The 13,435-nt window shown below is 33.7% G+C and overlaps 1 protein-coding gene across 1 annotated transcript in view; it reads left to right on the top strand.

Annotated features, from left to right (window-relative positions):
- Window positions 1-12,595, top strand: part of Ent2 (Equilibrative nucleoside transporter 2) — a 127,620-nt gene extending 115,025 nt beyond the window's left edge. Inside the window, exons 8-12 of the mRNA XM_083126923.1 lie at window positions 602-748; window positions 3,131-3,311; window positions 6,587-6,708; window positions 8,007-8,209; window positions 9,395-12,595. Of these exons, the coding sequence (XP_082983049.1) occupies window positions 602-748; window positions 3,131-3,311; window positions 6,587-6,708; window positions 8,007-8,209; window positions 9,395-9,527 (786 nt within the window). The 3' untranslated portion in view covers window positions 9,528-12,595. The remainder of the gene's footprint in view (window positions 1-601; window positions 749-3,130; window positions 3,312-6,586; window positions 6,709-8,006; window positions 8,210-9,394) is intronic.
- Window positions 12,596-13,435: the final 840 nt, after the last annotated feature.

Here is a 13,435-nt window from a genome sequence, read left to right as displayed (position 1 = left end):
TAAATGAATGTTTAATCTGTTTAAGTTTTGATGTATCTAACATCAGAGAAGTATATTTCAAGTTACAAATGAGCTGTTATATTTTATTTTATACTACAATAAACAAAACAAAAATTCGTTTCTTCACCATCTTCAATCTTCTTAAATATGGAGAAACTAGTACTCTCTTTATCCGCGTGCACACCAAGCAACAGTACAACAAGTTCCTACGAGGATGGTGGCAGCAGCCACTGAAATTAATAGAACGAAGAAGAAAAAACAGTTTTGCAGATAAAGTGAGTACTAGTTTCTCCATATTTATATACTACCGCATCTCTCTTTTCCCAATTATGAATTCAACCTTGTTTTTAAATAATATTACTTTGTGCTATTTACATCTTATTATGACCCTGACAACATGTGTGTAGCAATTATTTTTCTATGCAGAAAGTAAAGTGCTTGGTATTGCAAATAAATGAGTGTTCAGCTTAGAAAAGTATCAAGTTTGTTTGTGTTTTGTTATGCATCTTATTAGAAACTGGAAAGATCATGCATTTTACAGCAAATGTGATTATTGTGCATTACAGTTGGGTATGTAAGAATTTGTGGATTGTTTTTCCAGAATGTCAGCGGAACTCTCACTGCTGTCATCAACATAGTATCCATAGCAAGTACTCCAAACGTGCGAACAGCAGCCATTTATTACTTTATTACTGCCTTGTTTGTGTTACTGGCTTGTTTTGATACTTACTTCGCTCTACCTCTAAATGTAAGTATGATTATTTAATATCACTCGTGTCTTTTAGTAATGTTCTTATTCTTTTTTTCCGATCCTCTCAATCTGAAATTGTTTTCCAAATTTTTCTGTCATGTGCAGTTTTAAGTTTTTGTTTAAATCTGGATCTTAATTGTGGAAGGATCAATAGGAAATTTTTTGCCAATACGGATACAAAATTGACAAAAATAATCAACAAGAAAGTCACATGATAGTGCACTTTTATTTGCAATGTTACTGATAAACGAATATGCCTTTATTGGTTGATTGTGTTAAATTCATAACAATTATAAATACATATGTCAAATAAATAAGCCATGATTTGAAATAAGCTTTATTGAAGGTTAAAACTTTTACATTTTTCCTCTGAAATTTACTTGCCATGTTCGTAGTTTCTTCTTACAGGCAGTGACATGAGTTTTTGCATTGAACGAAATGATGTGTAAAACGGAAAAGAGAATCCTGCATCAGCAACACAATGTTCCTTCAGTGTTAAAAAAAAATAAATGTAAAATTCCATTATATGAATTGGAATAGGAAATGACAGTAGTATAAATTGTTGCATGAAATATTTACAAACATCAGCAGTGTATAAGTTTTGAAACACTTTTCAGGGCTAAAGTGTTACAAAATTAAACATTTTTTTTATAAAAATTGTGATGAGTATTACACAGATCAGTACTAGGTCGATATAAATCCTTTTATATGTTTTATTTTCATGTTCTGTATTTTCTTGGTACTCCCTTTACAATTTTCTCTGCATTTTCTTCTTTGTAATTTTATGTGATTAAATTAAATTATATGCCGTAGATTAAAATAATTGGGAGAAAATGTGTTTTTCAAAAATTATAAGCTTTAATACAAAAATAAAATAGGGTACTATGGGAGAGTGGGGGAATAGGAAACACATGGGGTAATAAGAAACATGAAAAATTAACATAGCCAACAATTTTAAATTTCTAGCATTGATATTTTTTTCTTGCATAGTTGGTAACCCAATGTACCCAGAATAAAATAATGAGCTCAATTCTGCAATAAAAAGAGCACACAAAAATTATAAAATAATTTACAATTTTTTTCACCTTATTACCTCAATAGGGGTTATAAGAAACAAGCTGTGTATTTTAATGCATTCTATCTATTAAACTGGCTGGAGTAAGAAGATACACTCAACATGTGTATGTTATTTACCCATAAAATTTTGGTGCGTATTGTTTTTTTATATTTTTTACTAGAAAGGCATGAAAATGCAAGAAAATAAATGTAATGTTTAAAGTTTTTATACAGCTCTATATTTTCAAACCAAAATCAACTGACATCTTCAAATGCTTAATTCCAATAGCTTTTATGGTAAATGAACAAAGACAAAACAAGTAAAACATATTTGTGACTTTATAAGGTTCTTTTTCTTCTCTGCATATAATGTTTTCATTCGAACTAGGTCTGAGTGGCTTAAAGTAAATGGTCCGTTTCCGTTTAAAGATATAAGGCCACACAAGATAAAGTATTTATGTACACTTTGTATGTCGTCGTAAGGAGGTCAATTAAAAGTACCCAAAGATTCTTTGAGGAACTTGATTATGCAGCTGTCTTGCATTTTAGTAACTCATCGCACTGTCATAGTATCGTTCTGGCATAATAGTATCTGTTTCAGTATCTTCTTGATCCTCATGAGATGACTGTTCTGCTTGCAATGATGAGAAATCAAAGTCGCCGTCATCATTCAGAAAGGGTAATAAGATACTGCAGTATCTTATTACCCCCATTTACTTTTCATATTTGGGGTAATAAGATACATGACAATAATCACTATCTATTTTTGTGACAGAAAATTAACAAAATACACCAGAAAGTCCTATCTTTTGTCCACAGAATCACGTAAAAATATCAAGAATGTATACTCTGTATTTTCTATAGAAAATAATATTTGTGTGAAAATGCTACTTTCCCATGCAAAAGTTTCACACAAGCATAACCAAATGATGGAATAATCTTAAACATAACCACAATCTTCCTGATTATTTTTTTACAGTGATAGACAATTAATGGGGCTAGCTTGTGAATTTTTTTCAAATTTTTACTTTCAAAAATTAAGAAAAGAAAAAATAAGTTTCTTGTTACCCCTGTTTCTTATTCCCCCACTCTCTCCTAATCATGAAGTTTTTAATTCTAAATGCTAAGCAAATCATACTTCTGTTTTCAGATGTTGGTCACTTCTCAATTAACCATCTCTGCTATTAAATGATTATAATAATTCTGTTCTAGAGTATGTGCATGTCCAGCAATATTGCCACAATAGACAGGAAGGCATAAACCTGGCCTCTCGGGTAAAGATAAGGCTCGCTAATACACAAATCTACTTGTTTTCTTTTCCAGAGGTTCTATCGTTACCATGAGCACATGGCTCAGAAAGAAGAGACTGCCAAAGTGAATGAAAACAAAGGTGTGAAACCTTCGACTCCTTACTTCACTATCTTCAAGAAGTGCTTCCCACAATGCTTCAATGTTTTCATGGTGTTCTTTGTCACGTTATCCATCTTCCCTGCTATACATGCAGGTAAGGCACTAGGACTAATGTATAATGAATGCTCTCTCATGGTTAAGTTTAATCCATTAGTGTTATTTTCCTGGCCGTTGAAAGAACCTTTTTATTTTTTAACATGTTGACTGCCACAATAAAAAAAAAAATCCCGGGGGTCAAGATTTTTTATGAGAATACAATAAAAACTTCGAAAGCAATATGTTTCTTGCTGATTAGATGAAAAATTGTTATTTTTAATCATTTTATGTGCGTGAGTCATAGGCAACTCGCATGGTGCTAGAATCAATTATTATGCTGCACGCCATGTGAGTTATATTTGGCTCACAGCATATTTATTGTTTTTTTTTTCTGAGTATTGAGTCTTGTTATTTGTAACATGACTGCCATATACTATTTTATCGATATCATTCAATGAGCTGGCCAGCAATAATTCAAGGCCAAACACACAGTGGGAAAAAAATCGTGAAAACAGTTCATGAGTGACCTTTTTTTTTTTAATGCAAAAATAAATATAAAGGAAGTTAATGTACATTTGATCCATAGTTTTAAAAGGCTGGCCCCCATGGCAGAATGGTTAGCACATCACGCTACGATGCTAGGGGTCCCGGGTTCGAATTCCGGCCTTGGCATGGATGTTTGTGAGTGTCCATCAATCAATTTCATCATGTCATCACTCGTACCCATCTTTGAAAATTAGCCAAAAAGTGGCACAAAAGGGGAAGTAAAATAAAGCAAATGAATCACTCAATCGTCGTAGTTTTAAAATTGTTTGTATTAATTGTAACAATAACAGCATCACTAAATAAGATTTTCACGAACTATCTGGATTTTTTTTTCACGGATCATGTATATTATAGCATGGTAGTGTGAGTTGCCTGTACACCTCTAGGCTCCCAAGGTGAAGAGACATGCGAGTTAAATATGCTTCACGAGGCCTCAGCCATAAAACTATTGTGAGTTAAATACAACTCCTGTGACAGTTAACATGTTAAAGAGTAGACATAACACACATATGTGCTGCTACATTTTGTATGTACCTATTTCTGCATATTTCTTACATTTTGTGATGTTACATAACTCAAATATACAACCCTATTTTCTGCTAAAAGTCATCATCCTTCAGGCTCTAGCTGGGTCGGCATAGAAACCAAAAGTTTCAACTTCTTAATTTCCTCCATCACTCCTCTCTCATACAAAGTGTTTCAGTCCAATCCTCTTCTTACACTCCACTACCTGTTCTTTCCACAAGCATTCTGCTCTTTCCTTGGGCCTTATTCCCCCCCCCCCCCCATCTTGTGCAGGGATGCTACTGCTGATACTCTTTCTGGTCCCATCCTCTCCATATGTCCAAACCATCTAATCTGGACAGGTTCTGCAATAATTTGTCAATGAACTGCAATTAGTATTGAAAGCAGGAAAGAAAATTAGAAGTTTGAAAGACTTTTCATTCAGTTGATTCCAGAACATAAATTGCACTAATAACAAGATAGTACAAGTGCAAGTTGTAATGAACATAGCAATTTAATAATTTTCATTAAATGAAAGAGCGAAATGATGGCTATTAACTTGCACACTGCAGGTTCACAGCAATAATAATAATTACATAAAGACCTTAGTTTATACTAAGCAACATGGTACAGAGATTTTTTGTGTAATTTCAACAGTTTTCACACATCATGAATAATAATAATACTGTATATAAATACTTCAACTCCTAAATAAAGTTCTAAATATGGTCATGGTGAAACACTGGCATGTGATTATTGAATATTCAAAGTAGCACAACAGTTATAAATTAATGTGTAACATTAATGAGTTGAGCTAGTGAACTACATTTGCAGTAAAATAGCTGTATCATAGCTACTTGTATTTTGTAGTGTTCTGATCACTGTGTATATTATTAGAGTACTGCATTGGACCACTTTTGCTTAAAACATTCTCGATTGTACTGCACTCGCAGTGGAATGATTGGCAATGTCCCGTATTTCAGAACCTAATGAGCAGCACTGTCAACCTAAAACCCATACATGGAAGGAAACCACTCCATGCAATTACAATTCTAAATCATAATTCCGCATATTATTATGTAAGGCTCAAGTACAATACATATGAAAGTATGCAATATCTACAGACCGAAACGTAAAATGGATACACATGCTGACAGAGCTGCCTAAGCAATTACAAATTTCGTATCACAGTGCCACAAGTACATCATTGTTCACTTACCAAAAATGATAATCATATTCTGCGAAATAATAAAATGCAGTTATAACATACAATCTAACAATAATAATAACCCACAGTGCGACATCCCTTGAGAGCCTTGGCTTACCTACCGACTGCTGGTCTCCCTCCCACACTGTTCCTCCGTCACCTGTTATAGCGTGGAGATCTTAGACCTGTATGGGGTGTCGGGTGGTCAGCCCGACGAACCCCCAGCCATTGTAGGTCTTCTCGACCGGGTTACCGCTCACTCATTCGGAGCTCCCCAATTTCCTCACGATGGTGGGTTGCCACCGGCCCTATACGTAGGCCGAATAAATTCCGACCAGAGCCGGATTCGAACCTACGCCGTCCCGCAGCGAACGATCTCAAGACGAGTGAACGCCTTAACCCGCTCGGCTACAGAGGAGGACATAACATACAATCTAACATCATTTTAATGTGACAATAATCGAAGAAACATAAAATGTCAGCCTTGGTAGTTTCAGCCCATAATCATCTATTTCATTTTCACATATCTCGGTAAGATATACAAAACTGCATTTTAACATGGAGATAATGACTATGTTCACTTATTTTTCAATTTCACTTCGTCTTTACTGCACGATTCATATTTGAGGATCCATTACCATAGACAAATGATGGAAATATGTGTACTAATAGTGTTCGAGTGTATTCCGCTCGTTCAAACTTTTTTCGCCCGAGCTTAAAACCTATCAATTCTGCATGCCATCTAGCGTTGCCCGTGCAAACTATTTGCCGCTCGAGCGAAAAGCACTCATTGCAGCACTCTAGTATATGTAGTGATGTATTATTATGAGATTAAGTTTTCCTTTGCTCACATTTACTTATTTGTACTAATATCACTGTCACAATGCCAAGTGAAATAACACATGTCATTAACTCATGGTGTTGGTTGGACCCTGAATTATTGCTTTCAGAATTTCCACGGAAGCCTCTGAAAGCAGATCTGTATTTCTGAAGCTCTAATGCACATTGCCTTGAATGTTAACAGCTCAGTGGTACATTTTGTTGCCATTCATCACTCTCTCTCCTCTTTGTTTCAGATATCAAGATGTGGGATAAAGATTTCTTCCTGACTGAGAAGTACTTCACAGCAGTGACGTGTTTCCTAACATTTAATTTGTTTGCAATGATAGGGAACATATTTCCAATGTGGTTTACTTGGGTAAGTTTTCACTTTGTAGTTTTCTTAAATGTTCACTTCATTGTAGTTTTTTTTATTTGTAAGTTCCTTGTGTTCGTGTTTCATTTTGTTTTTCTGCAGGGATCACCAAAGATCACAATATGTAACTGAACAATACTATAAAGTTAATAATATCATGCACTATTGCAACTTAGCAGTCATAGTTATAACACACATTTTGAACCATACACTTTAAACAATTTTTGAATTTTTACGAGTAAAAAATATATTTCACAATAGAATTCTACAGTTGCTGACCAAGGCAGTTTTATTATACATTAAGATGACTTCACACATGACATTTCCACCCTATATGAGTGTCTTCCTCAAACTGAGAACTAAACTAGTTTTTAACATGGAAACAAGGCTTAATAGTGTTACCAGAATAGAGTAGAATTCTGTTATAAAAAAATATTATACTAACTCTCGTGGCAAGAGTGGTTAGCACAGGGGTTCCGGATTCGAATCCCACCCTGGACATGGATGTTCTTTGTGAGTCTCCCTTCATCAATTTCATTATATCATCACTCTTCATGATTAGCCAGAAAGTGGCAGAAATGTGGAAGTAAAATAAATCAAATCAATCAATGTTACAAAAATATATTTTGATAGGGACAGGAGAAAATATTTTTTTCAGAACAGTAAACGACAACAAAAAATTAAAATAATTTGGATATATAGATTTTAGTCCCACAAACTTATTATTTGTATCATCAAGAAATGAAAACTTTTTATGTCAAAGACATTGTTAATTTTATGCATGCTTCATTTTTTGACTCCCTGTTTATTTAATATGGCGAATTCTTGAGGAATGGAGATTTGATATCCTGTAAAAATTTCTTTCCTCAATGATACAAACCAGAATTTTTTTTTCAGACAATGGAAATGTGTTATTTATTTCAATTTCTGTGCTGTGTATATTAATTATATCTGAATAAAATATCCTGACAAACTACATTTTTGTGCATTAAGGGATCAAAATGGATAAAGTGCATTAATTCACCTCCAAAAGAAATACCATTGTCTTAGGTGAGGGTCGTTTACAGAACCTCTGCCTTTTACAACCCATTGCTCTAACCACTAGAAAACTGAGATTGGCAATTGATGCATCTTTTGGCATATAGCAATAAGATAGGCATACGTGCAATCTGATATTGTGTTCCCAGGTTTTATGTTTTCCCCAGAAAAATGTAAAGTAAATGTTTCACTATAGATGTTATACAACTCACCGTAGGGAATAAATTTTGAGTCTGATGCCATTTCTTTTTTCTTCCGTACAGCCTTCACCAAAGTACCTAGTAGTTCCTGTTGTCCTGAGGCTTCTCTTCATCCCATTCTTCATAGCGTGCAACTACCTGCCACAGAATTTGGACAGATCGTTTCCAGTTTTCATCCAGAATGACTGGGCATATTGGGTTGGTGCTAGCCTGCTCGGATTAACTAGCGGATATTACAGCTCGCTCGGAATGATGTACTGTCCAGGGTAAGCAATTATTTAGTTTCATTTGTAATAAATTAATGGTGATAATAGCTTTTAGCAAATACATTATAAAGCCTAGGAAGATGAGAGTAAGCATCTGCAAAAGCTTGAATTTACAAATTTGTTATAAATGCATAGTTTTAGAAATTTTGATAATTAAAAGAGAAAGTAATTAATATTTAATTAACATTAATTATATCTCAGATGGATCAATGTGAATTTTTTGTAGATGCGGATAAATAATACCAATACAAAAATTATAGGTACTGATAGTATTCCGATATAAATTTTCCAATAAGACCATGAATGGTTTATTCGCATCCTTAGTATATAATCAGCTGACTGCAAAAAGGTTTTCCTTAAAAAAGGAAATTGCATATTTAGACATTTACTTTACAAATCCAGGGTATGAAGCATGCTTTATAATTCAATACTGTCTTAAAGGTAAAGTTCCTCGTGCACATAGCACTGTACCATGAAGGCACATTTACAGGATGGGGGGGGGGGGTAGGACCCCACACATTCTCGATTTCAGTCATTTTGGAGGTCATGTGAAAAGCACCACGCTTAGCCCACCTTTACACCCCAGGTACCCATTGATTTGAGGATAGGTGAGCCTCAGAGCCACTTTATGGTGGGACAAGGTCGATTTTTATTTTAAATATCTTTGTAAGTTTTAATTTTAGCATTATTAATCTGTACGTTTGGCTAGGTAGTAGAACAGCAACAGCTGAACCTCGCCCAGCAATAAATTTGGTTCTGTTCAATTATAAAAATAACAAAATAGCAGAATTTTACATTAAATTAAAGGCTATTAATAGATATATAGTGGTAAAATTATTAGAAATTTTACTGATGAAGCTCTATACTGATATGCATATATCAGCTGATACCAACACAATACTTACATATCTGACCCATTCTTAATATTACATTTAATGCATTTGTTTAATCAGCTTGTACAAATATAAGGGTTAGTACAAAAATGAAACAAACAAGTCTTCAGCTGCAAGCGTAAGCAAATTAATCTCTTGTCATACCAGTCACCTCAACCCAATCTTTGTACAGATTTATTCTCCAACACTGCATTGTAGATGGATATCCAATACAAACATTAATGTGGTCATCTATTATGCCATTATTGTTGTTGTGGACAATCATTGTTTCAGACGATCATTTCCATTACAGAATGGTGGAACCACAGTATGCAGCTACTGCAGGTATGTTCGGCGGAGCTTCATTGATAACGGGAATTTGTGCCGGCATAGTGTTCTCTATGGCTATGCCAGAGTTTGTTTCTAGAGTATCGTGGACCATTTAAGTAGCAATGAACACTCCTGGACATGCAAAACAGATGTGTGCTGATGTGGTGCAAATATATAGTGCTATGTGTGTTTCTCGAATCTCCACAAGGCTGGACAGCCATACCACGTTTGAGATTTGCAAGGTAGTAAATCAAGAGTGATTTTTTTTTTTTTGTTAAATAGTGCATTTATTTATTTCTTATTTCTCTTTCTTTAAATATAAGACCTTTTAGTTACATTTAAAAATGGTAAGGGGAAAATATGATTGAGAAGGAACACTGAGAAATACAGCACATATCAGCACATTCTTACCAAGTGTAAACAATACGACAATAGCTCACATTTCCAAGGTTTTTTTTTTATTATTAATATTCAAAATGGCCTATGTTTCGTATTTTAGTAGTAAGAGTTCTAGTGGTCATATGAAGAATATTAGAGTGTGAAAAATTAGCAATGTTACAGAATTTTAAAACTATTACTATTTAAATGCTACGGAACACAAGAAAATAGGAATCATATCTAGAGGAGTGCAAATACGCAAATGAGTTTGTGTGTTATTAATTCTAATATGCATGAATGTATGTATGTGTGTGTTTGCTTTTTCTTTCCAAAACCAATTTTTCAACCTGTTGTGTGTGTGTGTGAATGCGTGCGTGCATGCGTGGGTGCATTGAAATCCATATAGATCACGTGTAATATATTTAATAACACCAAAAATATGAGAAATTTATACAAGATTTAATTCGATTTTTTATTATTTTTAGTCTGGAATTGGTAAGAAAACTTTGATAGATCATAAATTTATGATAAGTTGTATTATTATTATTTTGTGTGTTGTATCAGGCTGTATACCCAAAGAATATTTTTTTAAAAGAAATCTCTTTTAAGATTTCATAAATTGTAAAGACATGCTTGATGTAATAATACTATATGCTTATGTATATACACACACATCTGTGTATATTTATGTAAGTTTGTTTTTACAGATGTAACAGTGAGCTGGATTTTATTAATGTTTGCTAATGCGTATTTAGTATTCTTTGAATAAGCAGATTGTTAATGCATTTGAAAATGAAGTATGTGTTTGCATTAAATGCATAAATAAACATGAGTTTATTTGGTAAATTATTGCAAAATGAGTATTGTCCAAGGGACGTTTTTACATTCGTAACATTAAATGTGGAAGTATAAAAGACTGTTTTATTTCAAAATATATTCAGATTATGTGAATATATTGGTTCATCTTGGAGAAATTTTAAATAGCAACAGTTGTTTAAGACAGCGTACCACAATCTCGGTATGAAATGGCACTAATTTATCTTTGGAGGCACATGGCACACTGGTTCAGATACCATTTAAACTGTAAGTTCAGCCTTTCTGTGCATAAAGTCAATGTGAAACAACAAGTCAATGAATTAAAACTAATGTATCCTAGTGAAATCAATTTCTATGCGAAAACATTGGCTGTAATGCTCATTTTGAGTATACTAAGAGGCTCACTAACCAAACCTATATTTTTCCTAAAGGCAAATACCTAGGAATTTATTTTAAAAAGTGCTAGCCCATTGTATGCATGGTTGCTCACAAATTGGTCAAGTATCTGTTGCTTGTATGGCGTACCCACTTGCTCACAGTATTTTTCGTGTCATAGCACATGTTTGGTCATATCAAAAAGTTAAGATGGTGTGTATATGGGTAAGTGTGATGTATATAGGTATGTATAGTGTATATTTTATGGAAGAAAGGTTAAAAATGTCCTCCAATCAGCACAGATCTCAACTAATTAATAATGTATAAAGTTGGAGTTAGTAACCGATTACTTGACTTATTGAGTTCATTGTATACAAAGGAATGTGGAGATCATACTCCTCTTAGGAGTAATTAGACAACAAACTTTGCAAATCTTGTTTTGATCCTGCACTATGAATACAATTTATCATTCTCAGCCTTACATAAAAAGAAGTAGAACTACATATTCACACCCATGCACTCCCTTCTCTTCCTTGAACAACATATCAGTCTGTTATTGATAGACACATTCTTCTGGCTCTTCTATTCACAAATAAAAGTTTGCCGAGTAAAATAGCAGAAATAGGTTTACCTGCTTCTTGGTCCATCTCATGAAGTGAGAAACCTCCTCAGTAAGCACCAAAATGAACCACATTTGCTCATAAGTTTCTTCGAACTGAACATCTTTCTAAGAAGAAAAAACAGCAACTCTCACATATTCACCCATCGAGTTGGGCGTAAGTAGAGTTTACGTCTGCTGACCATTACAATTTGCTGATGCAAGGATTGAAAGTTGTTGCATTGCAAACTTACAACTGAAATTGACAATCAGAATAATTATTTCATATCTGCTCATCTTTTATGCCACAACATGCAGTGGGCAAGAAAAAAGTGTGAATTAATCAACCAATTCCTTGGGACTCATTTCATTTTATTTGCAAGTACCCATTAAACTGCATGTTTTGGATATCATATATCCACAGGAGGAACCTTTTTACTTCTTATGTTTCCGTTAGTATTCTTTCTCTAGAAATTTGGAAAGAAATATTGTTTTTTTTGTTTTCCTTCCATTGCATCATTTCATTTATGAGCAAATGAGAATGAATCATCCCCATCCTTCGGGCATGTGTAAGAAGTGTGTGAAAGAACGAATGAACATAGGAGAAAATGATTCCAAGTGCCAATTCATTATTCGTTTTAATGAAATTCATATATTGCATTATGCAAGAAATTACGAAAAATAATAAATATTACTGGAACGGCGAGAGAATGGTTGAAAGAACAATAAACAGACTGCAGTAGTGTTAGTGCAATAGAAGTTTAAAAAATGTAATCACTTGTCGTAAAGTGAAAATGTACCAGTATGGATATTTATAAAGGATTTGATACTTTTCTAAGTGCTCCATTGTAGATAATGGGTAGAGAGAAATCAAGGATCACAATACATTATGATAGTTGCATGCATTAAGAGAGTTGACAGTTGTAATTTAATGAATTAATAAGACCTGACGGATGTACTTAGTGATAGTTTTGATTCAACAGAAATGTATATTGATTTTCATCAAATAAAACTATAATGTACATGAAATTAATTCAATCATTAATTTGCTGTAGTGTAGTCTGTTACACAGTTGTTTGACTTGCATGAAGTTGACATGTTCTTGTCCATCAAATCCTGTATAAATCCCACCGTTATATAGAGGGGGTTGTTCTCCTTGAAGTTTCTAAGCTTCTGAAGCTCTTAGTATAATCTCCATTCTAGGTATGTTACAATCTCTTGCTGCTATTGGGCCCCTTGCACATGTGAACACTACTGCCATCTTCCTGCAATTGAGGGAACAAGTGCAACTGGACAAGCAACAATTTAAGTGAGATGGCAATAGGGTTTACATGTCCAAGGGTACCCAATAGTAATGAGAAGGTACAAAGTAAGTTATGGAATCGTGGGGAGGCTAGGTTGGCTTGGTAGCTGTTATAATAAATCCTTTGTGTGCCATACGTTACTCCATTAATTATTATTATTATAGAAGTATACTTTTATTTATTACAACTGTAATACTACTATTTGTCAATAGCTTTTATTTTTTCTGTTACTTTTTTATTTTCTGATTAAGTAGGTAATAGTATTATCTCATATGTGCAAGAGTTATGCTGTAGATTTTGATATACTTGCCACTCAACTCTTTTGAGAATTTCTCCTTTCATTTCATAAAAAAACACATTTTATTCCGTTTCAACACTAAATTCTTATTAATTTTCTTAACAATTGAGTAAATCATTTACTTGCACTGACACGAGAGATCCAAAAATCAATTTTAATGTAGTTACAGTACAGTGATGCAGTTACTTGCCATACTTTTTATTTTGATGAGACTAATTCATCACTTTCGTTCCTTTCCATAATTATTTGTAAATA

This window comes from Lepisma saccharinum, chromosome 8, assembly GCF_977018435.1.
Source record: "Lepisma saccharinum chromosome 8, izLepSacc3.1, whole genome shotgun sequence".
NCBI lineage: Eukaryota > Metazoa > Arthropoda > Insecta > Zygentoma > Lepismatidae > Lepisma > Lepisma saccharinum.
The sequence above is the reverse complement of the archived record's forward strand: the minus strand, read 5'-3'. Positions and strand labels throughout refer to the sequence as shown.